The sequence below is a fragment of the Aulonocara sp. 'chitande type north' Nkhata Bay genome, linkage group LG7, assembly GCF_057382095.1.
Source record: "Aulonocara sp. 'chitande type north' Nkhata Bay isolate Kocher_YH1m ecotype deep benthic linkage group LG7, A_spYH_male_GT1.1, whole genome shotgun sequence".
Classification (NCBI taxonomy): Eukaryota; Metazoa; Chordata; class Actinopteri; order Cichliformes; family Cichlidae; genus Aulonocara; species Aulonocara sp. 'chitande type north' Nkhata Bay.
The window spans coordinates 63,377,289-63,395,436 of NC_141350.1; the positions used below are offsets into that span (position 1 = coordinate 63,377,289).

General features: G+C 39.1%; 1 protein-coding gene across 5 annotated transcripts in view; it reads left to right on the forward strand.

Moving 5' to 3' along the window:
* The window catches only part of kiaa1549la (KIAA1549-like a), a 114,127-nt gene extending 96,958 nt beyond the window's left edge, over positions 1 to 17,169 (forward strand). For 3 of the 5 annotated variants that reach the window (XM_086301902.1, XM_086301904.1, XM_086301907.1), the window contains 9 exons: positions 359 to 579; positions 2,828 to 2,960; positions 7,417 to 7,658; positions 7,926 to 8,091; positions 10,005 to 10,102; positions 12,301 to 12,446; positions 12,525 to 12,679; positions 12,780 to 12,840; positions 15,216 to 17,169. In XM_086301902.1, the coding sequence (XP_086158028.1) occupies positions 359 to 579; positions 2,828 to 2,960; positions 7,417 to 7,658; positions 7,926 to 8,091; positions 10,005 to 10,102; positions 12,301 to 12,446; positions 12,525 to 12,679; positions 12,780 to 12,809 (1,191 nt within the window). In that variant the 3' untranslated portion in view covers positions 12,810 to 12,840; positions 15,216 to 17,169. Of the gene's footprint in view, positions 1 to 358; positions 580 to 2,827; positions 2,961 to 7,416; positions 7,659 to 7,925; positions 8,092 to 10,004; positions 10,103 to 12,300; positions 12,447 to 12,524; positions 12,680 to 12,779; positions 12,853 to 15,215 lie in introns of all 5 variants that reach the window. The other 2 variants (XM_086301906.1, XM_086301903.1) reach the window with 2 other exon arrangements.
* The last annotated feature ends 979 nt before the right edge of the window (positions 17,170 to 18,148 follow it).

Here is an 18,148-nt window from a genome sequence, read left to right on the forward strand (position 1 = left end):
CTACAAACACTATTCCTCTGTCTCTCTCTAATCTCTCAGTCAGCCCATCACATCTCATTCTTATTCTGCCTCAACCTGTCTGCACCTTGCTGCAGCTCAAACAGCAACACACAGGCTCATGATAAATCCACCCTCAGTCTATTAACATAAGACTAGAAAACCCCATGATTAGAGTGTGTTTCATAGTCTGAATATCTGGATCTGAGTACTAAAAAGAGGCCAAAACAGTAAAAATAACAATTGTGTGTGTGTGTGTGTGTGTGTGTGTGTATATGTATATGTATATATATATGTATATATATATGTATATATATATATATATATAAAATAATAATAATTTGATTACTTGAATTTGCAGGCTAACCATAGTGGGCTTAAACAGAAGTCCGACATTGAGCACTACAGGAACAAACTGCGTCAGAAGGCCCGGAGGAAAGGCTACGGAGAATTCTCGCTCTCCGAGACTGGAAGCCACGGTTATAGCCACCGTGACACGAGGCACAGCCGGCACGACAGCGCGGTGAAAGAGCCAATGACTGCCGAGGAAAAGAGGGCGTCCTTTGCAGGGTGTCACAAGAGGTATTGTAATATAAATATAATTAAATATGCATATTTTGGAATATAATTAAATGTTTGTCTTATCACTGACTTGATTTGCTGCAGAAAGTGAAATAAATCTCAATGACCAATCACAAAATATGTATTACGAGGATTAGACCTTATTATGAAATTACAGTTCTTACACATGAAATTTTTGTTTCATGCCATTTAAATAATGAATGTTCAAGTGTTAAACTACTACAATGATGAACAATAAAGGCTAAATCCATTTTTTTTTCATCTGGAAATATAAACTTAATGTGATGCTGTAGCTGTAAAGCATAGTTGCTAAGCAACACGTAACAAGTGAGTGAATAGAGAGGGGTGAGATTAGGTCAGCATATTAATATTTCACAGGTCACACTGACAGAGTGTCGGTTTTGCTTGTTTTTGTCACTAAGTTTAATACATTCAGCCTGAGGACATTTCACAAATCCTTTGACATCAGACAAAGAAAAGCTTTTATTGCCTTCTGAAACTTAAACTTCAGCACTTCAGCAACTTCAAACTTCTACCAAAAACCATTCAGATTTAGAAGAATTTAGGTCATTTTAAGCAAATCAAAAGAATACAAAAGAATTGTTTTGAATATGACAAAAACACTTCTATAATATTTTTCGTTAACTCCTTTCAGTGAATCTTACCAGAAAAACAAATGACACTCAAATAGTTTAATTAAAATATATGGGTGAATTCCATAACTGCAAACAGGCTGGAAAAAGTATAACTTATTGACTTATGGAGGAGGGGGGAAAAAAAGCTTTTAAAACTTTTAAAATTTTAACTTTTTTTTCAATGCCAACTTACCTGTACAGCAGTTTTTATTAGATTTAACTGGTGACTCTGTACATGCAGCTATTAATCTTATGTTGACCATCATGTCACAAAAGGGTTACCAAGACTGAAAAGAGTTGATCTTATTTACTTTTGTGAATTTATTTATCTTCATTTTAGGCCTTTTCCTTTTTCAGAGTATGTGTATCAGGTAAAAAACGTCCATACTGGCAAGCTAACATTTTTAGCTTAATCGCTATAACCACTAGCTTCTAGTAACTAACTGGCTCTTTACTAATAGTACGGTAAGTACTGGTATTTGAATACTGTTAGTAGAAGTTGACGACCTTATTGGGAGAGGGAGGCAGTTCCAGAGTTTAGGATTTGCAACTAACTGTGTACAAGTCAGTCAGGAAGGAGACATTAATTAAAGTTATTGTTCAATGGATCTAAGCAAGAGGCAGACTTATGCTTCTGACATTTATTCATAGAAATCTTAATTTTAAAAAGCTGGCATGTTTATGGTCACACAGATGAGTCAAATTTAAGCAAAGAATAAAAAATAACACAGAAGTTGTTTAGCTGAGTTTTAAACATGATGCCAAGGTGCAAAGACGTGGTCCCAAGTATTGAGAAGCTTCATGTCCTGTGATAGCAAATACAATAAAAAAAACAATGGGAACCAGAACGGAACCTTGAGGTACACCAGGCCATTTTAAGAGTATTTACCAATGCTGATTATCAAGGACCTCTTACTCAGATAAGAGTAGAGCAATACAGGGCAGTGTGACAAAGTCCTCATGATGGAAGATCAAGCTCTCATTTCACACTGCATCAAACTACTGTTATAGCCCATCTAGGTGCGGCTAGACCACAACATAAAGGGTGATCCATCCCCGTCCAACCCCAAGCAGCACGTCACACAATTAACACTTTGTGACAGTGATTTATTTACAATGAGTGAATTTAAAAACAGAGGAAGGGAGCAAATTATAACTTCGGGGTGAACCCAAGGCCAAAACAACAAACAAAAGGTAGCCTATCTCAGGAGTAAATAAAACTTACCTAGTCAAAAGAACTAAACCAAACGACAATTACTTTCCTCCCTACCTAACAAAAACAGGAGAAAACGAATCAAACAAAAAGGCGGTCCACCCCTACATGCTCCTACATTAAACCAACATAGTTAAACAGTGAACACACGGTCTGCCGGTTGGGTTGGGCCGAGGATGAATGACCTGGCAGTCCCTGGCGGTGTCTTCTTATGCGCTGCCTCCCGATCATTAGCCAATCAGTACGATCCGTCCACCCTGGATGCACCAATATTAAAATTACGACAACAGTCGTAACACTACCCTAAACATAGATGTCAAAGGACTGGAAAAGGACCTCAGTGCCATCAGGAGTAATTGTAGTAATGACACTAGGCTGGTGTTGTATTTCTTTCCACCAGGTACTCTCACCCACGAGAGCCTACATATTGGAGCCGGCAGTCTCTGAGCAGCCCCAGTCCAGTAGAGACGGAGATGGACCTGCTGGTGCTCAGGGAAAGATCCAGGAGGGGCATCCGCAACAATGGCTATGATGTAAGTGACTGGACAACAACCTTCTGAAACAGTAAACCAGGAATGGGGTCAGTAGAGCAGATCCAGAATAAAGCCAGAAACTATAGCTTGACCCAAATTGTAATATGTGAGTATAGGTCTATATAACCTGTGTATTATAACCAAGAGTTCAGACTTAACCAAGGTCTGTGACTTGAGGATGGAGGATTTCCGATAGATCTTTTTGAATCTCTGGACTCAGATAAACTTACTGAGTAGTAAGAAAAAGCAAAGCTTTTAAGTCTGATTCTGTAACGAGCTGTAATATAGCAGCTCAGGTCCAATATCAGAACAACTGAGTGCCATAGAGCGATGACGAAATGGGTCACTTGATAGTTGTAGGAAAGTAAAGCGCTGCCACTTCGTCACACTAATAAAATAATCTCTTGAGAGCGTTCTAACTTTAATCCTTCCCTTCCTTTCCTCTCCGATGCTTTTAGCTCTGACCCAGTGGATTAACAAATTACCTTCTGATGAACCTTATAAACCTACACAGAGATGAAGAAAAATAAATTAGATAGAAAAGAAGAAAATGACAAAAAGATTAGAGCACAATTCCTTCATTTTTACAGTAGCCAACAGGGGTGAAAAGTCAGAGAGGAGGAGATAAAACGGGGACAGGTAGAGCATCGTGAGTGAAGTCTCTTTATGCTGCTCCTCTGACGCACCATAGTAACAGCATCGACCGTGCTACCTACCTGAATGTCAATGACTCTGAATATGATTATAGCCTATTCATGGATTCAGATGGGAGACTTGATAGCAGTTAATAGCCTCGGATGCACCAAACCAGGGCTGCCCAATCCCGGTCCTCGAGAGCTACTATCCTGCAGCTTTTAGATGCATCCCTACTCCAACACAGCTGAATCAAATGGTTTGATTACCTCTTCAGCATGCCATCATGTTTGGCAAAGGCCTGATAACAAGCCATTCATTTGATTCAGGTGTGTGGGAACAAGGATGCATCTAAAAGCTGCAGGACGGTAGCTCTCGAGGACCGGGATTGGGCACCCCTGCACCAAACGGTTTGGAAGGAGAACATGGTGTGTTTCTGCATGAGCGTGTGTGTGTGCAGACAGGACAGAAAAGCAATGTGATCAGAATCCCTTATCACTTTTGTTTTCATGCTTTAGAACGGTTGAGACATATTAAAGCGGTATTAGCGATGTTTGGATTTATGAGTGGCTTTTATGTGGTTTGTGGAATTTATTCCTGTGGTTTTGTACAATGGTTAGGTCATAATTTAATAATATTCTTTATCCAACTTTTAATGGAATCCTGATGTGGTGATGTGATTATGTTTTAATGTCTTGTTATTCATTCATTCATCTGTTAGTCTAATTAATTAATGCAAAATTTAATTAAAAACTGATACAGTGGGTTATTTTAGTTTCTGTTACACACGTCTTACATTTATCTGATGAAAGTCTTTTTTCCTATGTGACGTTTTAACACAGCATAGTCACAAATAGCTGCAGTAGAGCTAATCTGAAAATCTAAAAAAAAAAAAGCCAATTTTTATAAGGTAATAAATATATTTAGATATACAGTTCTATTTGGGAAAAAGGCAAAGAATATTAAATATAGATTTGATACTGATCTTTACCCTGTTAAATGTCAAATTTTTTTTTACTGCTATTAAAAACTAATTTGTTACATTTAACTACATTTTTGTGCTCCCAGAAAACAACTGTTTCCATTTATCTTTGCATATGTCCGTAGCAGTTACTGACTTACATTACTGCATAGTGAGTTGATACTTGTAGTATTTCCTCCACCACAAAACCAGCAACAGTCTTGCTGCTCCTGATGTTCCTTGGAGAGTTTGGGCTAAAATCGAATTTTAGAGCTGCAGCACCGCCATCTTTCTTCTTCTCAATGGACTTTACAGCTCCACAATAATGTGGGTAATTAGCCTCAAGATGCTTCTTCAAAATTATAATAATTATTATCATCCTTGCATGAAATGAAGTGTGAATACCTTCCCAATATAATAACCATCTCGTCTCCCATGACAACCTTTAAATGCACAATGACACAACTGTAAGATTTTGCTACAGCACAAATGAATTACTAAAATAAAAGTATAACTTATTTGCTTGTGTTACCAGAGAAATATTCTCCTTTTTTTTTTTTTGTCATTATATCAAGACTAAGAAACTGATTATCTTTGTTGGGAACTATATTTTGTGCTTGCAGCACGGGGACATGAGCAAGCAAATAAACGGTCTTTGGATACCTGGTAGTCTCTGGTGTAAGCAATGAGAGGATCCATTTCACCACCAACTCCTCCATTCATTCCTGTAATTGTGGAGCATCTTTCGCTCTAAAAGCACAAAATATTAATTCAATATACATGGATGCAAATCCGTCCATATGAGATTGGACAGGTTTGTGTTTAGGAACATAAAAATAACGCTAGGAAATCTGTGTCCAGGGACAAGAAAAATAGTAAAATTCTAGAAAGAAAAAAAAAATCAATAGATGACAGCTGTGAGACTTTTTTTGTTGACTAGTACACGACTCCATTGCAAGGAGTCGAGAAGAGACAAACGATGAAACTGCATCAGGATTTTCTCTTTTTTCTTTTTGTTACAACAGAAAAGAGCAGAGATATGTGGTAACAGTGCTGGACTGATTCTTTTTAAATATAACTAAATTTTCCAGATGTATGTTACAGTACTTGTTAAGAGCGAAATGCAATCCCTGCTTATTAGCATTATTCTGATACTGAAGATGGTGCCGTTTCTGAAACTCACTCTTCTAAATGTAACGAGTCTTACGCTGGTTTTGACTACAGCATGACACATTTAGTGCAGTCCCTGTATATATATGAGTGAATGAGAAGACTCCCAAGATGCGGCTAAAGATCAAGAAGGCTGACTTCAGTGGAGGTAACAAAACTAAAGGGTAAAAAAAGGTAAAAAATTAAGAGGAAAATTGAGGTCCAATAGAAGGAAAGATTACCAGAACACTTGATTAGTGGCAGACAGACAATCTTGGATAGAGAGGAGGAAAGAAAGACCAAATGTACACAGGGGAAGGAGAGTTAGACCCTGGTGCAACACGAAGAAGGGGCAAGAAATCTTATCAGTATGAAGCTAATTAGAGCAGGAAATGCAACAGGTATTGGTTTTTCTTGAATTCTCAATTAAAGCCTGTCTTAAGTTCTCAAAATACCAAAAATAATTCCACTTGTTACATATCTATATTAAACAAGCTTTTTTCCACAAAGGGGACAAAGTCAAAACAATGTTTTTGTCACTATTACAGCTAATTTGTGCTTTCTTGTGCATTTTTTTGGCCATTTTGTGGTACATGTGGACCTATTTCATGCATACTGAGTTCACTTCATTCACTCCTCCGTTTGAATACCTGCGGTAGATCAGCAGGATCCATACCAGCATTTCCAAAGCGATGAAGTTGCACATACAGTATTTACACACAAGATGCACTGACTTTTACTGACAGACTGTTTTTCTATTCTAAGTACTCATAGCACTTTTTACTACAAGCAACATAATACCCATTGATATTCCTCTATACCCACTTATGCACACACAGCGATGGATAAATCAGGTGCAGTATTTTCAACATGTAGACTGAAGGAGCCAGGGATCTACCTCCTGGGCATTGGCACGTACCAACAGAAGCACCCTGTGTTCTTGTTGGCACGTGCCAGAACAGCATTGAGAGCAAGAGGTAAACCAGCTCTAACACCACATCAGAATCTAGACCTTTATTAACAGCAGATGTTTCTTAAAATAAGATTTCAGAAACCTAAATAAGAGTTGAGTCCACATGTAAAAATGGTCTTTAATGTAAAAAATTCCACCTGTGCTTTTCCTGCATCAAAATGTTTGCCCTGAATAACCCACCTGGAGCAGTTCATTGACTGCACGTGACTCATGAAAACTCATTTCATGCTTGTTTTATGCTTTGTAGACAGCAGAATAATGGAAATTCCTGTCATATTTTTTTTAGTTTTAAATGTTTTATGAAAATAGGATAGGGACAGGAATAAAAAGGACTAAAAATAAAAAGATAGAAAACAAAAACAAGAAGAAACGATATCTATGTCCATGTGATTGAGTTGAAAACATCCAGTTGTACAGTTAGTGCTATACAGTTATAACTATACAGTTACATTTCTCAAGGATTGATGAAAGCACTCAACATAAGAGGAGAAAAACACGAAAAACAAATGTTTGTGAGTGTGGCTCGTTTTACTGCTTCTGCAATAACTGATGAAAACATCGGCACCAGAATGTTTATCACTTTGGGTTTGTTTATAAGGAAGCCAGGAGTGAAAGGAGGAATGTTATGAGCTTTAAACTGTGGACACATGACCTTGGTGTTTGTGTCCTCGAAACTTATTGGAAAAGCTGATAAACTGCTTTTGTACTGATTGCTAAATGTTTGTGTGTTCACTCCACAGGGTGAACCAGAACCCTTTGAGGAGACCAACGTGGACCGTCTGATGAGCTCTCTGGGTTATGGAGGTGGATCTACTGGCACTGGGAACGGCAGCTTGGGGGTGAAGGCTCACCGTGGCTCCGACTCCTCCACACTCAGCTCCCAGCCGTCCATTGACGAGGTCCGTACGCAGATGCATATGTTGCTAGGCAACGCTTTTAGCCTGGCACCTCCGGACCATGACCCTCCTTCTCCTCCAACCAAGTAAGTTTTTATTTTTCACTGAAAACTCTTTTCTTTTATAACATCTGCATAATTTACAGTACTGTGTGGGAAAGAAAAGAGAGAGGTCCCCTGATACGCACTTTGAAAGCACATACATCCCACTCCCAAGCTGTTTCTCAAAATCACAGCAGTTTTATCTGATGTCTGCTTGCCTATGCAGTGTGCGCTGGAGCAAGACTAGAAAAATAAAGAGACAGTAGGTGTGTGTGAATTGACTCTATTTCATTTTTTTTCTTCCTCTCTCAGCCATCGCCATCATCATCACCACGCTCACAGCGCCTACAACCCTTCCAGTACCAGCCACTACAGTGACGGAGTGACCAGTGCCCCCGGAACCATGAACCACCCCTGTGGAGGCAGGCAGAGAAGCATAGGCTATGAGGACATGCACCAGTGTAGCCTGCCCAAACCAGTAAGCACTTAAAGGAAGATTAAGGCTTAGAAAAATACAATTAAAGCTACCAACAGCCTTTCCAATAACTTCACTGTCACCATCTGTTTTTAATAGGTTCTATTTTTGAGTAGAAAGTAGTTCCAATAAAAACCAACACATTTATAGCCCTGTCTAAAATTGGAATCAAGGTCTGGTAATAACAGGGTGTAATAGTTTTAAAGAAATTTGCATTTCAGGAACTTTACCTTTTGATAATACTCTGACACTCACAGAGCTCAAACTAATCTCACGCCAAGGATGACCAATCCTCAGTGACTTGATCTCATAAACAAGATCAAGTCTCTCTGAACATTTCAGCTTTCATGTGGCAATTAACCTGGCCTTTCATGTGTGTTGTATTTAATTAGAGGACCTAGGGATGTTTTTGTTGCTTCAAACTATCTGTCTGTCCCCTGAGTTTATTAAGTACCAGTAGCATCAAACAGCAGCAGGATCCGTACGAGCATCTCCAAAGCAAGAAGAGTTGAACACATTCATGCACAAGGCAAACAGCAGTAAAATAGGTGGATCGGATATTATGGAAAATCTATATCTGTACTTTTGTCCAATTCAGGCAGGTGACTCATCACAAACATGGTCATAGTTTAGCAGCTACAGTGCTTGAGTTGATTGCTTACCTCTGTGACAGGTATCAATATATTCTGATTTTAGTAAGTAAGAAAGTCTTCAGTAAGTCTGATTCCTGGAAAGCCAGAATTTTTTGTTTTATTTTTTGTATTTTTCTGTTAGAATTTGAAGGCTCACAGTATTTGGAGTATTGATTTTTGGATCCCATAGCTTTATATAGTAGATTCTTCACTTTTTTCTAACCATTACCCACCAAAATGCAGCCACAGGCAACCTAGCAACCTAACATATTGCAGATAGGTTTAAGTTGTTAAGAATTTTCACCAGTCAGGCAATTATAAATAAATTAATAAAAAGATTTAGGCTCAACATTAATGAATAATTTAGAATAAAACGAGTAAACAGGGTGCCTGTCTGGACCTCAGGCTTTAGGTACACTGTAGCACCTTTCCTCTTGAGTGCTTAAGTGGTCAATTCACCCAAATAGCTTAAAGTGACTATTTCCTGAATAACCTCTGGTTATAGGCATATTAGGCCTAATATGTGTTAGTAATGTGAAGTCCACTGCCTTCAGCTATGAGACTGAACCAAAACATAGAAACATACTGTCTGAAAACCCAAAATAAATAATTGAAAGCTACAAATGAATGAAAGAAATGTTTACACACAAAAGATGCTCAAACAGAAAAGTGGAGACATGGATAGTGATTACATTACAAAGATAATGATGACACCTTACACACAGTAATTTCTTCCAGTAATTTTTCTCCGACATGCATTAAACTACTTGAAGTATAAAAAAGAAACTCTGCATAATGGATGAGAATGTTTAATATTTAGCTTTATTATGCCAGCAAATAGATACGTAAATCCCCAAAGAGCTTGATAAGGTCATGCATGTGTAGTAAATAGTTGCTCATGTGGGGTAATTATCTATACTCGTGTAAGTCACATTGCATTATCTGCCAGATGACTAAACAGCTAAACTGGCTGCATGCAAAAGTTAAAATGTTGGCACCAAGAAACTGACACCGAGAATTTGGACAGTCAAACTGCGTGCCGTCACCAGCTGCTCTGCAAGGAGAACCTTGAGAATGATTAAAGAAACTGAGGACTGAACGCCTTCCAACAAATAAAGTTGCTGCTTGAATCTGAATTTGTATTTGATCTTTCTGTTCCGCTCTGATCAGATATCCCCTGGTTTCCTTACCCTATTTATTTCTTCTTTTTCCCTTTGGATTAAGGTTGTTTTGTGTTCATACTGAGCTGAACAGATCTCTAAATTGCATTTGTGGCTCCTGCAGGGTTTCCGGTTCACCCAGCTTCCTGATATGGGCATCGGTTCTCCACCTCCACTGATCCCCTCAAGACCAGGACCGCCACCTGCGACCTCACTGCGACGGTACTACGCACATTTATATAATCAAACAGTCAAACACATTGCACTTCATATATGGAAGGGAAAACATTTTTAAAGCCTAAAATAAGGAGAAAAAAACATAAAAGCAAGAAACACTCAGTCCCTTCAGTGAAAGATAAAAACATGCAGTGTTGAACATGTGGCCCATAAATATATTTAGACATCAAACTTGAAGGAAATGCTCACATATGGCATTTAAAAGTACTCTGAGATTGGTTCTCAGCCAGTCACATGGCAGCACTGGGGCTAATCACTGGATCAGACAGATAGTGGAGAGTACACTGGAGAATACACAAAATGTATCAGAATTTTAATCAGCGTCATTTCAAGAGTGCCCTCCACGTGCACCCTCGGTTTGTGCCACTCACTTCTCTCTCTTAGGCCCATATGCTAGTCTGCATCATTTGAACTGAATATTCTTCTTCATTTGAATGCTGCTGCTGTGTGCACTGTGTTGCTGGGCACTTTAGCACTGCAGAGAGTGATTGAGTCTGTTGGTTAGCAGTGAGGAGCACTCTCGCCATCTAGTGGGCAAAATAAATAATTAACACTTGTGGGAAAAGAAGGTGCTGCAGAGTGGCAGGAAAAAAAATTATGCAATAAAATAAAAAAAGACAAACTATAATTTACAATCAATCTACTAATAAAAATATATTAATTCTATATATAAATATAGATGTATTTATATATATATTTTTAAAATGTTCTGCTTGACAGAGACAGCTTTTAGTTGGACTTCTCTAATTACTGCTAATTAAATTTTCAGATATGGCCACGGGTATGTGACCATTATTCTTGCTTATTACAACCAGAAACGGTCATATTATGGCGGTTAATCAGTCAGCTCGTCACACATCAGCTCCACTGTGCTCCCAGGGAGAAAGAGTGCAGCACGTTAATCCCTCTTTGCTATGCACTGTGAGGCATTAGTGCGCACAGTGCATCATGGTCCTGAGATGTGCCAGTGACATCATCTGTCCTCCGGTTCTTTACTGTAGTTAACATGCACTGTAACACGTGTCTGTACGATGAAGAGGAAGGTGCTTCAGTGCAGAGGTGGAGAAAGAATATGACTGCATGGAGAGCTCTAATAAGGCTCAAGGTGACAGGATGGGATTTATGATCCGTGAGGTCATGTGTCCTTCACTGCAGTGACCCAGAATGCCTGGAAATTTCAGCCAGATGTTGAAAACAAGTCTGGGAACCTCTGTACTGTGCATGAACATCACCCCAGAAGCTGTCATAGGGCAAGAGGCAGGTTATACCCCAAACAGGTCACTAGTTCTGTTGCAGGGCTAACCCACGGAAGTCTTTGGAAGCCCAGAGTTCCCATGCAGACACAGGGAAGAACATTCGAAGTTAAACCAGGACTTTCTGAACTTGCTATCAGTACCACAGTCTGATGTGACTTAAGATGAAAAGATGTCTGATGGACTTTATTCTTGTTTTATAGATTACTAAAGATTTTATATCTTTTTATGTTGTGTAACTATGTCTTTTCCCATAATATTTAATTAAAGCTGCAAGCCATTTCTACAAACATGTTTCCTGTATCTTTGTTAAACCGTGTTTAACAAAGATCAATATTTGTTTGGTTGTTTTTTTTTTCCAAATGGTGCAGATTTGACCTTTAAACTGATACAGATGAAATTTGGACTGTATATAAAAGAGAGACATAACTGCCATCATATCACCCATTGGTTTATGACTGCATTTTGAAGCCTCACAGCCAACTCTGTTTTTTTATTATTTAAAGTGTCAGACAGCTAAGTCTAAATGCAGCATCTGATAAATAATGGTAAATAGTTAGAAAGTAAGGAAGGGAGATTTGACCAAATTATGTTATTTAAGGTTTTGTCATATTATAATATTCAGTTTTAATGCTCAGTTTATTATGTTATATTGTTGGTGGTGACGCGTCAGTGATGTCTCTGATTTGTTAACTCCAACTGAATTTAAACTGCTTTTATTGCTCACTCTTGAACTCTTGAACAGATTCCAGTTGCTATTATTTTTGCTCTTCTGCCAACAACTTTTAAACTCGGGTTTCAAATGTTTTCAGATTCTCTTAACTGCTTTATTGAATTGTGTCCTGTGGGCAAAAAAAGCTATAGTTGTTATTTGCAGGTGTCTGTTTGCTGTACATCGGGTTGATTTCTGCCTCTCCTCTCCACTGACAGTTCCACCCCTGATGTTAGTCTGAAGCCTCGCGTGTCAGAAGCCTCAGAGCTGCAGGCCCAGCAGCACAATGGTGCCCCCTACCTGCCACTCTCCAGGACCCCCTTCCCTGCTGTCACTGTTGACCAGTCCATCAGCACCTACTCAGGTACGACACACTGACAGGACGCTGAATTTCTATTGATATGTTATTTCCGTTCAATCTAAATCTATTTACATCTCACAGGAAACCCAATAACAGCAGTCTACGCTATATCGGCCAACCGCCCAGGTTACTCAGACTACTTCGTCATGTCACCGCCATCCTCATACCGGAGTCCATCATGGATGTCTTATCCACCTGAACCAGAAGACCTGCCGCGGCAATGGAACGACACACCTGTGAGACACTGTTTTCCTTTTTTTAAGTACACAATGTGCTGTGAACACTTTGCAGGAAGTTTCAGTGTGTGTGAAGCACTTCCCCCACTTCTTCCCGCAGAACTCACGTCACCTCGAGACCATCTGCTGAAGTCGTCCGACTGTGACACTGATTTGAAACGGTCAGTAGCTCGGTGGGTCACTTTTTCTCTGCACTGCAGTCTTATACTGTCGTGGTTCTTTGGTGAATTTTGTTTACCTTTTCATCTTTGATTTAGCTGATTTTAGTTTATTGTACAAGTTAAATGTTGTATTCCATCTATAGTTCAACGTATATTTCCATTTTATTTTGGATTTTTGGCATCTGTAGTGAAAATATTTTGTATTTAGTTACTATTTTGTTGATGTCTTAAAGGTAAAAAAAATTAAATATAAGAGTATAATTGTGGCATTATGGAATTGCTTAGTGTCTCACTGTAGACCTCATACTAATTTGGACATAAAATGAGTCGAAGGCCAAAATTTGACTGAAGAGTTGACATTTCAACTGGCTTTTGAAGATTTCCAGAGACAGAGCTTTGCAAATCTCTCAGGGGAGCTTGTTCCAGGGAGCAGCACTGCAGCGCTGAAGGCTCTGTCCCTGAAGGACTACGGTTTGATGTGGGAAATGGAGAGTAGGCCTTTAACTGAGGAACCCAGATGGGGTGTAGGGGAGGAGAAGGATTTTATAGGACATATGGGACTTGACTGGGAGCCAGTGGAGGTGTATAAGGGTTGGGGGTGATATGTTGCCCGTACTTAGTTTAGGTGAGAACTCGGGCAGCTGAGTTCTGAACATACTGCAGCTTGTTAGGCAGACGAAAGCAGAGACCACTGCAGTAGACCAGGGGGAGGTGATGAAGGCATGAATGAGGGTTTTACTTGCTGGGTCTGAGAGTAGAAGTCAGAGTCTGGAATCGTTCTTTAGGTGGTAGAAGAGATTTAATGGATTTGGTATGTGATGAGTTTGAGAGAGCAGAATTCAGGATGATCCTGAGGTTGCAGACCTCCAGAGATGGTGATCAGGATTAACTATTTGATTTGTGTGTAAATAGGGGCATATGTTGCCTGGCAGGTCTTCCACTAATTGGATAATCCATGGTTTCCTTGGTCTATGCGGTGAAATTTACTTGGGGAAAATACTAAACGGCAGATTCCCCAGATAGAGTCATTGGTGTGTTAGTATGTGTGTAGACAAAGCAGATATTCATAGACTGAATCTCAGTGTGTCATGACAAAGAGCTTTGAATAGATGAGTAATACAGGAAAGGCACTGTATAAATCAAGGCCATTTACCAGATATACAAAAAGTAGAAATCTCATGAAAAAACATGTGAATCCTTCAAAATACTGTTTAAAAAAAAAAAAGCTTTGCTTTGTTGACTGTTGTTTTCCTGGCCAAACAGCCTTGGGCAGGTAATTCTACTTTGATAGCAAAACCATTATCTGCTTCAGAGTTCAGACTGCATGCCAGCCTGCAGGCGAAAAGCTGACAGGATCAAATGTTTGCTGTAGTGTTCAGAAAGCAATGCAGTGCTGTACCTGGACCGATACCGTTTCAGGGTTTGTTTGTTTTTTAATTTGTGCAGGGTAAAATATATGAAGCTGATATGGAAATAGTTAGACTTTATCTGTGACACTATTAAGTTCAAAATACACACATTTGAGAGAAATAGCTAGCAAATACTTTCAAGTTAAATGATAAATAGCTATTTGATGATCCACAAATTGAGCATAGGGTTGGTGACTCCTGTGACTCCTCCTAGTGCAGCTCAGTCAGTAACACTGGCAGCTGATCTTATTCAGCTGAGCAACTGTGCAACTTCTTGGCAAGACTCATGTTGAATGAGACTTTTTAGTTGCTTCAAACTGGATAAAGTTGCTGCTGCCACTCCAGCCTGCTCTGCCACCCACCTCCCGCTACTGTAATAGCTATTCAATCTATTTATAACTCCTGTTCCACGAGGGGGTCCTGTTGCTGCTCCTCCTGCCTTCAGGCTTTCCACTTATGCATGTGGAAGGCTCAGTATGTCCCAGAACACAGACATAGTGCCAAATGACTAAAATAATAAAATAATAATCCAATTTTGAGTAAAGCTGTCCTTAAAGAAAGCAAGTCTTTAAAATTAAAAGTTACAGCCTTTTCTTTTGAGTAGAAAAAGCCTGTAGATGTGATTATGAGATCAAGCAGCAGTTGCACTGTAAAGTGAAACAGATGAATGAGCGAATGGAGTTGTTAAAGTTTGAGAATTAGAGATTTTCCATTTTATTATTTTATTATGTTTTTGTTCTTCAGCAGTAAAAGGCTGATGGGATTTTAATGTTGCTGTTAATTACTAAACAAAGAAAAAAGTTAAAATCTAACTCTTTTTTTATAGCTTTAACATCAAGCTTTGCTCTGATTTTGCTGGTGTTTCTGGACTTTCATCCTGATGTACAAAGAGATAATCACATACAGTAACTTGTGCTGTGGTAGCAGGTCTGTCATGCGTGGCCACTGTCTTTGTGTTTTGTGCAGGTGTCTCTTCAGATGGGCAGAGGACCTCCTTCACACTCAAAACTCTTTGGAGCTTCATCACCCCTCCTTGGCTCCGGCACAGCGCTCCTCCTGTATGATTCATTCATCACCAGTGGAACCCCCCCCCTGCCCTCACCTTTTCCCACAGCTCTCCTCTGCCTGCCCTCTGTCTGTCCTCTGTCAGCCCACTTCATCTGCAGCTCAAAGCATTTCACATCCTCCAGAGCTCCTCTGCCCCCTAATCCCTCTTCACCTCGTCTTCGATCTTATGCCAATGAAAAGCTCAGCCATAATTTTCTCTTTCTGTATTCTGAGCCCCCGGCCTCACAGGCCTGTGCTGGCCCCTCTGGGCCTATAGTCACTATCTCCATGTAGACTGCCTCTTCTGTGGTGACCACCACTGTACAGTCCGAGGCCCCTCACACTGCTGAGCTGAGCTGCTGTGCTGTGCCTCCCTGCCTAACAACACAGATGCAGAGTGGATGAACAGGGTGATTACAGTACAGCGTGACAAGTTCTGTGGCCCAGCAATCATCGTAGAGTAACTGCCATCTGCCCAGCACACGATGGCAGGCAGCGCTGCGTTATCAGTACTGTAGCGCCCCAGCCGTTGCCAGTAGTCCTCTTCTGAACTGGACTGGACTGGGCCATCGTGGACTTGCCCCTAAGGTCCACCGTAAAGCCAGGAAAGCTGGACTGACTTAAAACTGTGTTTTGTTTTGTTTTTTTGATCAATCCAAATTCCTATGTAAAAACTCAACAGCTGGTTAATATGTGTATTTTAAACTTGAGTGAAAAAAAATAACTAAGGAAAAAGGAACAAAAAAAAAATCTCTTGTCTTGAGCTGTCTCTATTTCAGTTTTTGGATATTTGTGTGCTTTTGTCTTTTACTTTTGTGCATTGATTATTATCAATGGATTATTGTACAAAACATGTTACTCCGAGGCAAAAAAAATATAACATTCTTTGAAGCAGAGAAATCGGTGGCTTAGTTGTCTGTGGTTATGACGGCATTTCTGTACTTTTTAAAAAGAATTACTTCGTTTACCTTTTTCCTTCATCCGACTCAGCAATGAAAACAAGAATTACTGTATGTCACTATGTTCTGTCAGTCATCTGATTATGACGTTTTTGTCTGCTAAACATTAGACAGACCTGAGTCAGAGACACTCACCGAAATCCTGCTCAGCATGATTTTGGTCACATGCCGTTTCTTGAAAGGCACAAAAGGCACCTTGGATAAAAACATACTTAGTATGAGCTGCTTTTGAAGGGGTTTCAGTTGTGGTTTGACTCAGGTCTCTTACAGTTATGTGAACACACCAGTATTCTTAGAAAAAAAACAGTTCTTTTACTTGAAAGGTGTCTACTGTATTCTACTGTAACTTTGACTTTTGGTTCTTTTGAGGCCGAGGGATTATTATTTGGTCGCCGGACTATGGTTTAGTACTGTTCAAGAGACTCGCCGGGCTCAGACGAGCCGTATATGTAACGATTACATGTATTACTGTATATAGCAGATGATTTAATGAAGAGATTTATGCAAGTAGTGTGGGAGGGAAACTTGACATTATCACGATGCCATTCTTTTCTTTGTTTTAGTCTGTTTGGGTTTCAGATGAAAGAAGGTTGTAACTTCTTGACTTTCTGAAGGTGGCGCACATTTCAGTATCATATTATGTCATAACACAATGCATAAATCATTACATTAAGAAAGAAGAAGAGAGTTTATAGTGATGTGCAGCAAGATAATTTACCGCTGTAATTGCAGTATTCATTAAGTAGAAAAGTTGATAGCCATAATAATAGAAATAATGCATTTTTTTTTTTATTATGGGGAATGTCTAGAATATATTTAGCCTCATTTTTACTGAGGAAAACTGGAATTCTGTGACCACACTGTACGTAAAGCTCCTTATCATTTAGATGGTATTAAAGGAGATTATAGCCATATATTAACTTTATCGAGTGGATATAAAAGATAAATGATATGTCAAAAAAGTAAATGATACCAAATGAGAATATATTAGACACGGGTGGGTGAGTGGGAGAGATATGGTTGGGGGTCGGAGACAGAGGACAGAGAGATATAGTATAGATATAATAATGTAAAGACAGGATAGTAGGTAGTTAAAGATGAAAGCACTTTTGTGACAAGAAAAGAGCAGAATCAATGCAAAAATGTCAAATGTGTAACTGCACAATTAACACGAAGTTTGAAATACTTTTGCTCAGCAGTAACTAACAGTGAAGACTCCTAACCCAGGACCTTTAGGAAGTTTATATTACATGGTAATACACACGTCTTACAAATTAACACTTTATAGCAGGATTTTGATATTTTTTTAAAGTTAGAATTCTTACATTTTGACAGTCATGGCTAAAAACAAATAGACTGGCTTTAAAGCAACATCTCAGCCACTGAAATGGTCATGGACTGAGATAGATTTTAGGGAATTTACACAAATGTCTAAAAAGGGGAAAGGGACATTTGTAGTCTGCAGACATGTAGACAACTCTTCCTTTACATTTATGACTTCAAGCAAGACATTACAGGCAAATACGTGGGTGGATTAACTTTCCAAGTTGATTACTGAGAAGTCAGAATTAAAAAAAACAAAAAAACTTTTTCACTTTCATTTTGTTCTTCCAGAAGGAAATTTGGATTTGGATATTTCTTTTTCACAAAAGAGAAAAAACATTAAACCTTGTCGACAGCTAAAAATAGCTGTGAGTAGTTTGTGTGCAAACGCCTCTTTAAAAAACTTGAAAACATGAAAATGTTTTGTTAAAAGTTTAGGTAACAGACAGGGATCAGTTAACTGTCCTGTAAAATAAGCAACAAAGTTTTTGGACATTTTCTTTGCAATAATCTGAAGATTTTACTATGAGAGAAAAATAACCCCACAATCCCAAAATCGTCAGTTTTGTC